This window comes from Pygocentrus nattereri, chromosome 19 (genome assembly GCF_015220715.1).
Source record: "Pygocentrus nattereri isolate fPygNat1 chromosome 19, fPygNat1.pri, whole genome shotgun sequence".
NCBI classification, from domain to species: domain Eukaryota; kingdom Metazoa; phylum Chordata; class Actinopteri; order Characiformes; family Serrasalmidae; genus Pygocentrus; species Pygocentrus nattereri.
Window position 1 is genome coordinate 25,931,307 of NC_051229.1, and position 15,573 is coordinate 25,946,879.

Here is a 15,573-nt window from a genome sequence, read left to right on the forward strand (position 1 = left end):
CAAAATAAAGGTTGATTGATTGATTGATCAACGTGACATTTAAAAAAATAAGACGTGTAAGTTCACTGATGGTTTTGGATAGTAAACAAAATGGTATATTTGTGTTGTCAACATTGTGACCCCTGGTTTCTACCACCACCACTGTATAAAAATCTGAGTCAATAGCCTTCTCTACAATTCATTATTTCACACCAAACCACTCTCAGTGACTGTTTACATTTAAACCACTGTATCGTGCAGAAATTCTGAAACATTAATACATGAATCAGAAAAGAGCAATGTTGGAGCATGAGTGAAGATACAGCAGCGCATCTGCTGTGTCATGGAGTGTCATGGAGAGCATTCTGACATCCTGCCCAGTCCATCTGTAACGTAGGAGGCATCGGGGCAGGATCTGAATGAGATGATTAAGTCGTGGCCAGGCCTTATTTTTATTTATACAGGATATCCCCTGCGGGGATATAACCCTAACCCCCCTGGTCACACCCTTTGTAAATAAAAATAAGGCGTAGCCACGACTTAGTAAAGCATGGGAACAAGATCCTAACGCGTGGCCTCGACTTAGTAAGCTGTGATCCTCTTCCCAGGCCTTACTAAGTCATGGCCACAATTTACTCATCTCATTCCCATGCCTTACTAAGTCGTGGCCACGCATTAGGATCTCGTTCCCACGCGTTAATCTCACGCCTTATATCATTTATACAGGATGTCACCAGCGGGGCTCCGTAGGGCTCAGTCTTTCAGGAGATGTGTATCCGGGACACACGGACCCAGCGCCGTGAGAGTTTCCGGGCGGGCTGGTGGCCATTTTGCGCGCAGGACTGAGAGGTGAGCGGAGCCGCGGAGCCGCGGAGCCGAACCGAGACTTTTAAACAGTTCGGGTAAAACGAACCACACCGGCCCGGGAAACGCGTCTGTACAAGGGCACATACCGCGCCGATCTGCAGGCTCGGAGTCGGGAAGGCAGCGGGGCCGCGGTGCGGCCTGTGCTGCGCTGAGATAAACAGTGTGGAACAGGGAATAATCTATAAATAGCGCTAATCATCAAAACATCGGAGTGGAGTAATAATAATAATAATACCGAGAGAATCGTCTGTCGATCAAAGCGAGCAGCAGCACGTAAACACTCGCACGCGGGCCTTTTAAGCAGCGGGCAGCGCGAAGCTTAGCCGCGCTAGCTAACTGCTAACGCCACTGTTGGCTGGTATCGGTAGCTAAGCTAAGCTAACTGACTGAATTAAAGCTTCTCGCGGAATTGATTTCGGTATAATGAACATGCTGTTATCAGAATAGCGAATGTTTGCTAGAATGTTGTTGTTGTCGTTGCGGTTTAGAAACGTCGGCGTTGAGGAATTTGAGTCCAAATGAACAGAAATGTTATCAAGCCGCAGCTGAGTTATCTAGCCCAGCTACAGCGCGGCGTCGGATATATTATACCCCTAAAGTTATATTCCTTTGTACGGAGTCCCGCTGGTGACATCCTGTACAAATAAAAATAACGCGTGGGAGCGAGATCCTAATGCGTGGTCACGACTCAGCAAGACGTGGAAATGAGATGATTAAGTCGTGGCCACGACTTAATCATCTCATTACCGCGCCTAGCTAATGTCCCGGATACACATCTACTAAAATCTTGAGCCCCGCTAGTGACATCCTGTATAAATAAAAATAATGCATGGCCGCGACTTAATCGTCTCATTCCCACGCCTTACTAAGTTTGGCCCGGTTCTGGTGGGACTGTGGCTAAAAAGATATACAAGTTATACTCCAACTGGTGAGGCATTAACACGGGACCTGTGGACCGATATTTTTCATTGACGTATCTGCCTATACTTACGGATCCCTGCTGGTGACATCCTGTATAAATAAAAATAATGTGTGGCCACGCCTTATTAACGTGGGAATGAGATCCTAATGCGTGGCCACGACTTTGTAAGCCATGATCTCGTTCCCACGCCTAACTAAGTTGTGGCCATGCATTAGGATCTCGTTCCGATGCCTTACTAAGTCGTGGCCACACATTTTTTTTATACAGGATGTCACCAGCAGGGCTACAGCATTGCCGTAGTGCTGTCTAAAAATTCTACTCTTCCATAGTACAATGAATACTTTATCAAGTATCGTTTTGAAATATCGGTCAGATTTTATTATCCGTCACATTTTAGTTTTTTTTTTTTTTTTTTTTTTCAGCAAACATTTTAATCTAATCTTATATTTTACATCTAGTACTAGTCACATCAAACAACAAAGCTCATTTAGATAAACAGGTGCATTCTGGATAACGGGTAAAGCTGTTTCCCTTAACCGTCCTGTTCTAAATGTGCTGTTATTGTTTTATATTAACTCAACAGTTCACTGTTATAGTTAGGAGTTGTGTTATGATTGATTGCTAATAAGCTAATAGTCATCTGTCATTTTTTGATGTATTTCATTTTTCCATTCTTTTCACTGCTGTGCTGGCTTTGTAAGTTGTTTAATCAAAGTGTATATTCTCTTCGTTCCCCTAAGCTGATTCTGTTTCCAGTTTTCTTTATTTCAACCCAAAGAAAAGGTCATAAATTGTAAAGAGAGATTGAGTGAGTGACATTACTAGTAATTCTTTATGCTTTAGTCAGGGCTGTGTCTTCGTAGTTGATGCATGCTCCTCAGATTGGGGTATGTTTTGAATTGTGCCTGAGATACTTGTGCTGATTCTCATGTTGTTCTGGGCAGGCTCCAGGGATAAACAGTCAGACACAATGTGGGACCAGGGTGGGCAGCCCTGGCCACAGTGGCCCCTGAGCCAGCAGCAGTGGATGCAGTCATTTCAGCATCAGCAAGATCCTGGTATGTTGTTTTATCACTGTCTATCCAAAAGTTTGTAGACACCTACTCCTCCAACATTGCTTCTGAAATCAAGGGCATTAATAGGGAGGCTGTCCCCATATTGCTGCAGGAACTAAGGCTTTTCAGACACAAGAACATTAGTGAGGTCAGATACTGATATTAGATGATTAGTTCTGGATAAACTCCACTCCAGCTCATCCCAAACGTATTTCATAGTGCTCCAGAGAACACGGTTCCACTGCTCCACAGCCTAATGTTAGGGGAGTTCAGCTTCTAGATGACACTTGCCAGAATGCCCCAGTCTAATGGCAGTGCTTACAGGCAGTGTGCATGCAATTGACCATTTATAAATTCTAAGAAAAGTCTTACCTCTGTTATTGTTGCTATATCGTCAAACCTTCAGTTCAGTCTGCTTTGTAGAATTTGTAACACAAATTTTCAGCAGTACACTACAATGTGTAGAAGCACACAGAGGAGTACATATGAAATATGATCTATGAAAGATTTTTCATTCAAAAAAACTGTATTTACATGATTTTTGGTACAGATGTGCATGTTTGAGAACTGAAAAAAAAGCTGTATGGCAACCAATTCAAAACAATCAAACTTTTAGTGACTTATGCAAGTCCTACAGATGAGCTCATGCCTGAGTGTGGAGCTAGTCAGAACATTTGATGCTGTGGAGCCACTGAGTGATGAGGAAGACCCCTCATCTCTTTAGCTTTAATGAAGCTATACAAGGAATGGCATGTGTAAAAGTTCATTAGTATTTCTCTTTATGCATAATTTTAATCAGAAATATGCACAATTTCTTGGCCTAATCGCTCTGGTTAATTTAATACCACTGCTTTTCTGACTCTGTGTTTTGAGGAGTTTTTCTTTCGCATAACAGAGAAAATGTTTGTTTTGAATGAGTGTCAAGATATTGTGAGGGACTGAACAAGTTGGAATGAAGAAATCAGTGTCAAATCAAGTAGTCATGGCTGTATGATATGAATCAGTATAATCGCAGTAGTAGCATTTATTTATTCTTGGATAACAGTTTTAGTAAACTATGAGAAAGCAGTCTGTAAGTAGTGCATATTTTATACCAAGTGTAATACAGTAGGACTTAATGGTAGCGATAACAGCAGTGCTTTTCCAGTAGTCTTTAAAGTGTATTCCTTTCTTTCCCCTTTTGACCTCATATTGCACTGTGCAGTGAGTCCGTGTGTGTTTTTTGTTTGTGTATTGCAGGTCAGGTGGACTGGGCTGCTCTAGCTCAAGCATGGATCGCTCAGAAGGAGTCGAGCGTTGGGGCAGTAGATCAGCAGCCCAATGGACAAGATATCCCCGGCCTGGATGCTCACAGTAACCACACAACCTTCCAAACTCCAGACTCCAACTTTGGGAGAATGTGGCAGCCAGGTGCTACTAAATTATGTGCTGATTTGTCATGAGTACTGGGGAAGTCTGACATGTTCAGTGAATTGTTGATATTTAAAGAGATGTGCCCTCGACCATGTTTATTAGGTTATGATTCTTTGGAAAATGATTAAATTTTATTTTAAGGCTCACATTCTTAAGACTTTTTTAAGTACTTAAAATTTTACAGAAACAATAGCTGCAGTGTCTAAACTTGACTTAAATGCTTTTATTATTCAACTAATCATGGTATAGGTTTACGCATAGATTAAATGTGTAACAAAATGTTAATAAAAAATGTTTACTGATTTAAAAAAATTTTTTTTACGAATATCTAATTTTATTTTAACATTTTTATTAAGTTTCCTAGTTTCAATCAGAAGTTCTGAATTTCTTTTTTTCATGTTTATCATAAACAACGTTTTGTGTATTGTTTAGACAGGTTTTGGAAAGGACATTGGTCAGAATTCTGTCACATGAATACAAATTATTCATGATATTCACAAAATAGAGATTGAGTCAATAATTTGACTTAATTGTACTAGTAGTATCTAATCATTAATTTAATTATACATTTTTATTCATAGTGTTTATTCATTATTCCTAGTTTAAATCAGAAATTCTTCATTTCTTTTTTTTTTTTTCCCATAATATATATTTTAGGAGTAATTTTCAAACTTGTGTGTTGTTTAGACTGGGCAATGCATGGGCAGCCGCCGCCACCGCCTCCTGCAGATCAGGCTTGGATTACACCTGGGCCGGGACCTATGGATGTTGTGAACCCGTCTGAGGACAGTAACAGCCAGGACAGTGTGGAGTTCCCTGCGGATCCACACCACGGAGTCTTCCCTCAGAACAGCCATGGTTTTGGGAGCCAGTCGGAACACTACCCTATGGCTCCAATTGGAGTCAACCAGTTTGATTATCAGGTATGATGTGACTGCTCAAGAATTGCATATGGACAGTTAAGCCGCTGCACTACTCCATTAATTGTCAGTGATATTGATTATGCGAAATGATCAATGCAATCATTGTGGCAGGTTGTACTACAGGAAGTGTTTGTGTCCATTTGGCTTCTGTTATTTCATTGCACTATTTTTAAAAATAAATAAAAAATATCATCCATTGTAGGTGTCATTACTTGTCTCTTTGATGGACAGGCTGCGTGCAGTTGCTTGAATTTAGTCCATATGACTCTTATGAAAGATTTTTGAGTGAAATTCCTGTGATATCATTGTGGTTCTTGTTGTGTACAGCATGGAGCAGCAACAGCAGGAGCTTATGGCCCACCTGGTGCTGGGTTCCACCCTCCTTACTGGCCTGATGGTCCCCAAAACAGACGAGACAGACTCCCAGGGTTCAGGCCAGACCGGCCACGATCACCCAACCAATTAGGAATCAAACCAGACACACCAACTCTTGGTAGGTGCAGACATTTGTTGTTTGTTTGGTCAAAAAAACTTGCACACTTATCTAAAATGTAATCAGTCAGCTCTGGCATGTCTGGTGCCCATGATTTCTTTTTTCAGTTTTGCAATGAAGCTGTAAGAGTTGTGCAGCCAGAATCATTGTTTTAGGTTGCATGGCTGTAATGTAGAAGAACACTACAAAGCCCAGATTTCAGTTTGAAGTGACCCTTATGAGTCCCACAATGGGGAAATTTCACCTCCACATTTAACCCATCCGTGAAGTGAAACACCACATGCACACTAGTGAGCGCGCAAACACACACACACACAGGGGCAGTGAGCACACTTGCCCGGAGCAGTGGGCAGCCCTATCCACAGTGCCCAGGGATCAATTGGGGGTTAGGTGTCTTGCTCAATGACACCTCAGTCATGTACTGTCAGCGCTGTGGATTAAACTGGCAACCTTCCTGTCACAGGGCCAGTTCCCTAACCTCCAGCGCACGACTTCCCCAGATGTTTTACATTTCAAATAATAATAATAATAATAATGATGATGATGATAATTTGTGTTACTAATTATTTTAAGTATTTAAAATTAAGTATTGGAATCTGCACCAATTCAGGTATAATCTCAGTACTGGCAATACCAATACCAGGAACTGCTGAATGATGCACGCATGCCTGCCAGTTGTTGGGCTTTTACCACACGCAGTGGTGTTGGATTAGTTCACATTTGAGAGAGTAGTTAAAAAAAAAAAAAAAAAAAAAAAAAAGCCAGTATTTTGAAGGTAGGTACTGGTAGTCTTTCATATCCTGATTAAAAATTTTCTTGAAGTATTAGCCACACATAAATGTAGGTAACTCAACATTTTAACAACACAAAACATGATCATTTTGGCCTTTTAATTTAAAGCAGTGTTATGTACCAATTTTACCTTAAAATAACACCTTCACAATTATTTGGATGGTACATTGACTTATAATAGGAGAATGGTGTCTCGGTCATCACCAGTCTGGTCCTGGAACACCTGCTTTATGTAACTGGGCACGAGACCTCTTACGAGAACTGCTTAAAGTTTACGGAATCACATCACACAACGTCGATTCTGGGTCTTCAGCTGGCTATAAGAAGAAGCTAGCTCTGTATTGCCAGCATAGACATCATGGCAGTGGCTGCGAAGGGTCTGAAGATGATGTTGTCGGAGGAAGAGAAAAAGAGACTGTGACTGAGCAAAAGACCATATGAGTAAATCTTGGACTGGCTTTTACTCAATGGGGGGAGTTTAGAGATAAAAAGACTGTTTCACGGCCAACAGGAAAACAGCAAAAATTTGACAGTAACGTGTCAATCGCTGCCAATGTTATTTATCTTAGATTGCATTGTTCTTGGTTCTTTCACATCTGGTGGTGTTTTTGCTGGTGTTGTGCTGACTCCAGGTTAATTTTGAGCATCTGGTCTAGCATAACAGGCTGCTGGCTATACTATTGTTTTCTCTGACACCACCTGCATTGTGCCTTTATTAGTCAGCCCTGTCAGTATCAGGGCCTGGTTCTTGCTTTAAGCTAAAAATTTTCTTCTGCTGATGGTGTGAATGACTTTGCCAAATTCAAACAGTTTGATGCTCATAGAGTTAGCATATAGAGTAAAAGGAATGCTGGTGTGAGACATGACTTGAGAAATTAATTTGTGAAAAATTAGTTAGTACTGTTTTTGCAGTTATTTGTATACGATTAATTTTTTTTGTGCCATTCATTCAAGTTTAGTTTGTCTAGTTTGTGACACAGAACTTTTACAAAATTAAAAAAGCAGAATTATATAAATATTAGGATTTTTAGGCACTTATCACAGAAGTGGTATCATTACATACCTAATAATAATAATAATAATAATAATAATAATAATAGTAAGAAAAAGAAACTTTATGCAATGAGATTTTGATACTTTTGTTTTTGTTCAGATGCAGTTAAACGGAGAACTTTGCCTGCATGGATTCGAGAGGGCCTTGAGAAGATGGACAGAGAGAAGCAAAAGAAGCTGGAGAAGGAGAGACTAGAGAAGGAGCGCGCTGAAATGGCAAACGAGGACAAGGATAATGATATGGTAGAGGAAGAGGGAGAGGGCCCTCGGGTGCCACGCAAGAGCAAATTTGTAAGCATCCTGTAGAGAATGCACTCAGCACTCAGGAGAAGGATCCCTGAGGTTACTGCTGACCCATACACACAATGAACTGCCCAGACATTCACTATTCATACTGTCAGGGATTCTCGTGTTCAGTGTTCAGATTAGTGTTAATATATTAGAGGAATTACTTGACCAAGCATGCTAATGTGGCTAACAGCAAATGGAAACTAGTATGCATCAGATGCATTCATGCTTACTGGTGACTGTTTACTTTCATTCAAACATGTTAGCAGCATTAGCTTTTTTGACTGAACTGTTTCTTTAATGTTTACAGCACTAATGGTAAGGAGTGTATTTCACAAAGCAGACTTTTTTCAGTTAGCCAGATAACTTAAGCCTAAACTGAAGCTTGTCCAATGGGAGATGAGGTAAGGTACATTCCTAGGGGACAATCCTCACTTTTGGCTTAAATTATCCAGCTAACTGAGAAACTCTGCTTTGTTAAATACATATGAAGAAACTGAGGGTTCTTCCACAAGCTTTTGTTCCGCTTGAGCCTCCTCCAACCTTTTGTATATTTGTGCTTTCAGGACAGTGATGATGATGAGGAGGAGGATGATGGTGAAGAAGGTGAGGCTGCAGAGGAGAGTGTGATGGGAAGACGACCAGACAGTAGCAGCAGAAACTCATCTCCTGCACGTGAGGAGCAGAGCGAACCAGAGATGACTGAAGAGGAGAGAGAGTTTCAGCTGGTTAGCATGAATACTTTTCACTCGTGTAGGCGCTCTGGGGCTGCCAATAATGCTGATTTCCCTGACCCATTTATCTGTTGACTGTAATTCAGTTAATCAATCAATCTAACTATTCTGCATTCTTAGAACTCCTGTGGTTATGTAATTTATACTGATTGCATTACATTTACTGGCATTATCCACTCTGTAGGAAAACATTCATGTTCCTAAATAGAATTTACTTGTGTATATTGCACTCTTCTGTGCCGGATTGGCAACCTACCTGCTTTTAACATAATTGTTTATCATTGAAAGCGCACATCAATAAAGCTACAGAATTTTTGCTTTTCATAATGGTCAGTCACATAAACAAAGGCTGCTTAAAAAAGTGAATGTTTCTAGATTAACAGCTGCAGTAGAGCTGCATGATATGGACCTTAAATCCATTTTATCATTGGAGCCCTTACAGGGGGATGGCACATTTATTTATTTTCAGAGTGGTTTGATGTGCAATGTCATGAACCTCCGAGAGTCAGAATTCTTCACAGTGGTGCTGATAGGAACCAGGTGCCTGAAGAAAAGGTTTTAGTTTAAAGCATTTTATATCTGTTCATGGTGGAGATGCATGCAAAGTAGCCCCCAAAGAAAATCTTTTTAAACCATCATCAGCACTACAAATAAAATCTCAAAAGGCACATATAGGTTCACTGGTTGTTTAGAATATTAAATAACATGACTGTATTTGGTGTTGTAGATATCTAGTCCCTTGGTTCTTTACAGTGAATTAAATCACTCTGAATGAGTTTGATTTAATTGTACAGACGTTTCTAAAACGTTTTTTTATGTAAATTACTGACTGATTGATCAAACGATTTGCCATAATTGTGTTGATGCCGTTGATGACTTTTAAATGCCTTTAACTGCCTCTCACTTGAAACCCTGAACAGATGCTCCTGACCAAAACACTTCTGACTGAAGTCCTCCTCGAAGTGACGAATGAAGAAATCCTGCAGGTGGCCAAAGAAACCCACCGCAAAGCCACCAAAGGTGTGCTAATCTTCTCCTCTGTCCATGAAACTGTGCCTCCCAGTTTAAAAGTGAAGAAAAGCTGCTATTCACACTGTAGTTTTGTTTATGACTTCAGAAATATGAGACCAGTTTATATGCCTGGCATTTTTATGACCTTGATTTAAAAAAAAAAAAAAACCTCTATATGAACAAGCAAAAATGAAATGTCTCCTCAGATATTCTCTACTAATGCAAAATGGAAGAAAAAAGAAACTGCAAAAAGAGAGAGAGTGGAGTTTTTGCCTTTGTTTCATCAGAAAGCCCTCAGACGGGTCTTCAAAACTGCGTTTATCTCGGAGCAGAATTCTCACTGCTATACCAGCGGGACTCCTGTTTCAGAGAGACTGCATTAGTACAAAGTGGTTCTCTCCCTCTTCTCCACTGTTGACTTCTGTGTGTGTGTGTGGGGTGTGTGTGTGGGACAAACATTGTTAACCCTCTTCTTCTCTCCATTTGTTTTTTTTGTTTTTTTTATTTTTTATGTTCTTGCCAAAGGCAGCACTTGTGAACAGTGCATATCTGTACCGTCCTTCTCTAGAGACTCTTTGAGAAAATGGTGGCTGTATGTGTTTTAACATGTTGTTCCTGTTGTTGATGTGAATCAAAGCTCCTGCAAAACAGCTGGCACAGTCCAGTGCACTGGCTTCTCTGACCGGCCTCGGTAAGTGCTCTTTTCCGCATGCCAATGTGGGTCGGGTGGGGGGATTCAAAGGTCAGGGTGGGGTTACTCTGGGCTTAGCTTGTTTTTTTTACTATGCATTTATTTTACATTATGTATGGTTCACTGTATAACAGGTGGTTAACCATCTGCATCTGTGTCTTTGTATTTAGTTTTAAGATATTTCCGAATCCCGGTCTTGGGGTGTCAATGTTCTGCAACGTTTTTGTGCTTTCCCTGCTCTAGAATCACACTAGATATTCACTGTTGGCATTGGCAAGTTTTTTTTTTTCTTCAAGATTAAATTGGCAATGGAAAAAATACTTCATTTTAGTGCAGCTGTCAATTTAGGGGTAATATTTGGTGAGAATGAGAGAACTGTAAGGTTTAAGGTTACCAGTGGGGTACATCACATGCAGCTTGTACAAACTCCATAGAAAAGCATTGGTACTGGAATAGGATTGTCTAGAGCAGCCCCACATGAGCTGTGAAGTATTGAAACCATGTTCTCTGGAATGATGGGGCACCTTTTAATTTAGTTGGGATGAATTAGAGTAGGGTGCAAGATCAAGATCTAATCATCCAACATCAGTACCTGACCTCACTAATGTCCTTCTGACTGAATGCAACTTTTTCCATACGATTTGTATGAAGAATTGAAGTTTCAGTTTATCATCAAGGGTTTCAAGTCTGTGGCATGGAACCCTGTTGTATGTAATGTAATATGAATCTGCTTGCCAAATTTCCCTGACCAAGCATGTGAGGACCTTGTAAAGTTGAATCAGGTGTTCTAGATCAGGGAAAACACAAATATTTAGGGTCCCCAGCATGATGGTGATTAACCGTATTTGCTGAGGTCATTAAAGCATGCTTCATTACCCAGGAGGGTGACGTAAGAGAGAGTATGGGTGTGTGTGTGTTAGTGGGAGAGAGCAGTGATATGGATGTTGTAGTGTTTTAAGCTTTATAAGTTGTATTTTTGCTATAAGCATGGGCTTTGTCGCTGCAGGAGGTCTGGGTGCGTATGGTTCGGACAGCGAGGACGAGCGCAGTGTGAGGGGCTCGGAATCATCAGACACTGATGAGGAGGTGCTTCGCCACCGCATCCGCCAAAAACAAGATGCCTTCCGCCGAAAAGAGCAGCAGGAGAGACAAGCCCTGGAAGCACATGTTATCACAGGTAATGTCACATTGCATGCATTAAGTAATGCAAGATTATACTTCACCTATTAGCTTTGTGCAAAGGATGCACCAGTGTTTTGTTTTTTGTTTTTCCAATCGCCAGAGGTTTTGACTGAAGAAACATACGGATTAAATAGGTGTACTTTAAATATTTCAGTCTGAGCTGCAGAGGATCCCACAATAACAAGCTGGCTGTGGAACTGTAATTTTTTCTGCAAGGAACATTAAGAAAAGCTCCATGAGAAACATTAGAAAAGCAATATATGGTTTCTGTTCATGTCAAATGTCAGGAGGAAATACAGCATTTGAGAACTTCTCCACTACAGGGGTAATGTCACTGTGAAATGCAGAATATAACAAAATAGGAGAAGCAAAAAGGAAAGTCCCTGTTAGCACGTTAACACCATCTGTAGCATCTGGATTTGAAATGATGAAACAATTATTCGAGTAACTTGAGTAATTTGATTACAAAAAATGTTACAAAAGAATTTGCCTCGAGGCTTCGTTTAATTTATGTCAAGTCCTTTTTTAAACGTCTATTTTTAACATCTCTGCTATCGTATAACTCCCGCTTTGTAGACTTCTGCGCAGCTCCTGTATCGTTGTTTTACACTGTTATAACTGACGCACTTTTCAAAGATTTATAAGGTGGCGCGATTTGTTTTGCTGTGTGGTAATGGCGGAAAATAAAAAATTAAATAATTTTTTTTTTTTAAAGATACTGGTGTGCGTAAAAGGCCGAAAATGTCTAAAGTGTGGGACCATTTTACGCTGCGCAAGGCCCAATGTAGTGCAGTGTATACACTGTAAAACGGACCTGGCCTACCAGAATAGTACTTCGTCAATGCTGCAGCACCTGAACCGAAAGCATCCTCACATGAACTGCATTTCTCCAGGCGGACTCGGAGCCTCTACAACATATGTTTACGATTGCTAACTGATATGAACATCAGCGCTTGGTAGAACGTACAGTGTTTGTAATTATTTGTAGCCCGTGTTGAGTCGGTAGTGACCAGGCATAATAAGTAGAAAGACAGCAAATGCACCAAGATCTCATGTAATTTATCTCTCCTCATCTCTCCCTCCCACGCACGAACACACACACGCTCACTCTGATGGGTTACATCTCAAAACACGCCTTCCTCATACATAAAGTAGTAGTAATAAATGCAAAAGAAGGACAAATTAATTTATGACTACATTCACTGCACCCTTTTTCCTTTTTTATTCAGATAAAACTAAGGACAAATGGGCTAACCTATGTTTGTGAAGCTGTATTTCATAGTTTTTTTCATGTACATCATAAAAGTTTCACAGAAAGGTTGAATAAATGGGCTTAGTTCTGGAGAAAATAAGCCAAAGGTTTTAATCTTTGATCTCGTAAAAGTGTTGAGTTTGAATAAAAACATTTTGTGAGGAATAACAGCCAATTGCTTGCTCATTTTAAGAGACTGATCATGTTGCATAACACACTATCGATATAGTTGTTTAAAAACACAAGTGTGATTTATCCGATTACTCGATTAATCGATGAAAAAATCCTCAAAAAATATTCAATTCCAAAAATATTCTATAGTTGCAGCCCTAGAAATGACGTAGTGTAAAGTAAAAATAACTGCACGGTCTTGGATGACCAGCAGTTCTGTATTATCCACGATTACTGAATTCTTATACGTACTGTAATAATTCATGTTTTTACTTTTGAGTCTCTGTCTAGTGTGTCCTAAATTAGCATTTTATTAATTTTATCGCTGCAGAAATTAATCATAAATCTCCATAATGTTGTTTGTCAGATGTAATCTGTTGTTACATGTTTACATTTTTTTAAAGGTTTGTGTATCAGCGCATATATATATATATATATATATATATATATATATATATATATATATATATATATATATATATATACACTGCTCCAAAAAATAAAGGGAACACTCAAATAACACATCCTAGATCTGAATGGATTAAATATTGTCATTGAATACTTTGTACTCGTTATGTTAAAACCAAGCACACCATTGTTTTTCTTGTGAAATTCTCTATGCTTGATGTGTCACATGACCCTCTTCCCATTGAAAAAACTAAAGTTGGAACCAAAATGGCCACGATGGTCACCACCCATCTTGAAAAGCACATACACACACACGGATGGAATATATGCCCACAATTCCAGTATTGGTGCATCCCTATATGCAAGAGTTGGTGAAAATACTTTTGCTCTTTTGTCTTTTCTAGAAGCTGCGGCTGGAGGGAGCAGGGAGAGAGAGACTTATGAAGATGATCAGTCAGAACCCAAACACAAACAGGAAGTGAGAGAGAGAGAGGTGGAGGCAGTGGCAGAACGCCGTAGGTCGCGTAGTGAGGTGGAGGTCAGCGAGGTGAAGAGGTCAGGGTCAGGAAAGGAGCGCACGGGCCGCGGTGTGGAAAGCACGAATGGCTCTCCAAACGAACGCCACAGCCGCTCATCACGCTCCAGCTCCAGTTCCTCCTCCAGCCAGTCCTCTTCCTCTTCCTCTTCTTCATCATCACGTTCCTCATCACGCTCCTCCTCTCCGCGGAGAAAGAGGAGGCGCAGTCGATCTGTCTCCCACAGTAACCGCAGGCACAGCCAATCTGAACGTGGGAACCGGGAAAGGAGGCGGAGTAGCAGAGACAGAAGCTCTGCCCACCACAGGAAGCGCAGCCGTAGTAGAAGCCGCAGCCACTCCCACCTGCGCCGATCCAGCAGGGCCCGCAAGAGCAGGTCCAGGGAAAAGGCTAAAGCGGCAAGCCGCAGCTCCAGCAGAGACAGACGACACAGGCGCAGCCGCAGCCGAAGCCGCCGGAGGCAGAGAACAACCAGCAGGGAGAGGGAGAGGAGGAAAGAAAGGAGCCAGAGCCGAGAAAAGGAGAACAAGAAGAAAAAAGAGAAGGAGGTAGACAAGAGGAAAGAAAAGCAGAGAGGAAGAGAGAGAGAGAAGGAAAAAGAGCGAGAAAGAGAAGGCAGCTCGGTGAGGGAGGAAGAAGGCAGGTCTAGGAAAAGACGCGAGAATGAACGTGTAGACTCGCACAGTGAGAAATATTCACGGCAGGACAGCAACAGCAGATCTAGTAAGAAATCGTCGGCCAAAAGTAGCCGGAAACGCTCGGACTCAGACTCCAGCAGGTCCCCATCCCCTGAGCTTAGCAAGGGAAAGAAGTCTAAAAAAACTAAACGTAGTCGATCAAGGTCAACGGAAAAATCTCACAAGTCTGGTAAGAAGGCAAGCCGCAAACACAAGTCTAAGTCGCGATCAAGGTAGTATCCATTTTTACTCTTTTTCTTATTTATGTGTTAAGCTATGTTTGTTTGTCTCTGATTAATAATTAGTTATAAATGTGTGTGTGTCCGTTTAATGGTAGTCTAGAATTTTCTCATTTCAAATTGTGAATTTGCTAAAAATGCCAAAAGGTTCATGATATTATTGATATTTTACAGTAGAGCAGGTGATTTCTAAAGTGTTTACATTCAAACTGCTTGTTCTGTTCATTGTACACTGTTGATGCTACAGCTGTAGAAGGTCTGGTTGTGTACTGATCTCTTGGATGTAAAAGGGTGTGTGGGTGGTTGTGTGTGGGTGTGTGTGAGATTACACTAACAGTGTCCTTGTGTTTTTGTTTGCAGGTCAAACTCTCCCAGCCGCCGTAGGCGCTGAGGGGCGATGGTCCTGAATTGTGCACTTATTTTAAAATTCCATGAGTTTAACGGGCTTGTCTCATTGTGGAGGCAACGTTGTAGGTGAACTCTCCACTCAACCCCCACCCACCCCCAACCCTCTTCCCAAAACCACACAGTTGTAAATATGTGATATTTTTTAAGCGATGTCTGCAATACAGGACGTTTTGAATTCTAGTTTTTTTGCCTTGTATTATGCAAGACTCAGCATTAGGTAGTTACTAGGATCTTGAAGCTGTTTAACGTTTTAAAACCCTCTGCAAGAAGTAAAGAATTCACATTTAATGTAAATTGTTCAATAAAACACAAACGATTTTGTCTGCAGCCTGAAGTTCCTTTTGTATGTTTGTATGTGGTGCTGTGACTTTGGGTTTCGTACACACTAATACGAGCTTGGTCAGGCATTTTCTAGGCTTCCCTAGTTAATATGAAGTTAATGAAGTTTTATTTTGTATAGCACTTTTTTCCAACACTAT

At 40.8% G+C, this 15,573-nt stretch overlaps 1 protein-coding gene across 1 annotated transcript; it reads left to right on the plus strand.

Annotated features, from left to right (window-relative positions):
- Window positions 1–704: 704 nt before the first annotated feature.
- On the plus strand, window positions 705–15,421 carry pnisr (PNN-interacting serine/arginine-rich protein). Its single transcript, XM_017721502.2, has 12 exons — window positions 705–828; window positions 2,713–2,826; window positions 4,063–4,233; window positions 4,924–5,159; window positions 5,487–5,652; window positions 7,598–7,788; window positions 8,352–8,513; window positions 9,440–9,539; window positions 10,168–10,221; window positions 11,228–11,398; window positions 13,639–14,680; window positions 15,047–15,421. Exons 2-12 carry the CDS (start codon window positions 2,739–2,741, stop codon window positions 15,075–15,077), a joined length of 2,412 nt encoding a protein of 803 aa, XP_017576991.1. The 5' UTR covers window positions 705–828; window positions 2,713–2,738; the 3' UTR covers window positions 15,078–15,421.
- The last annotated feature ends 152 nt before the right edge of the window (window positions 15,422–15,573 follow it).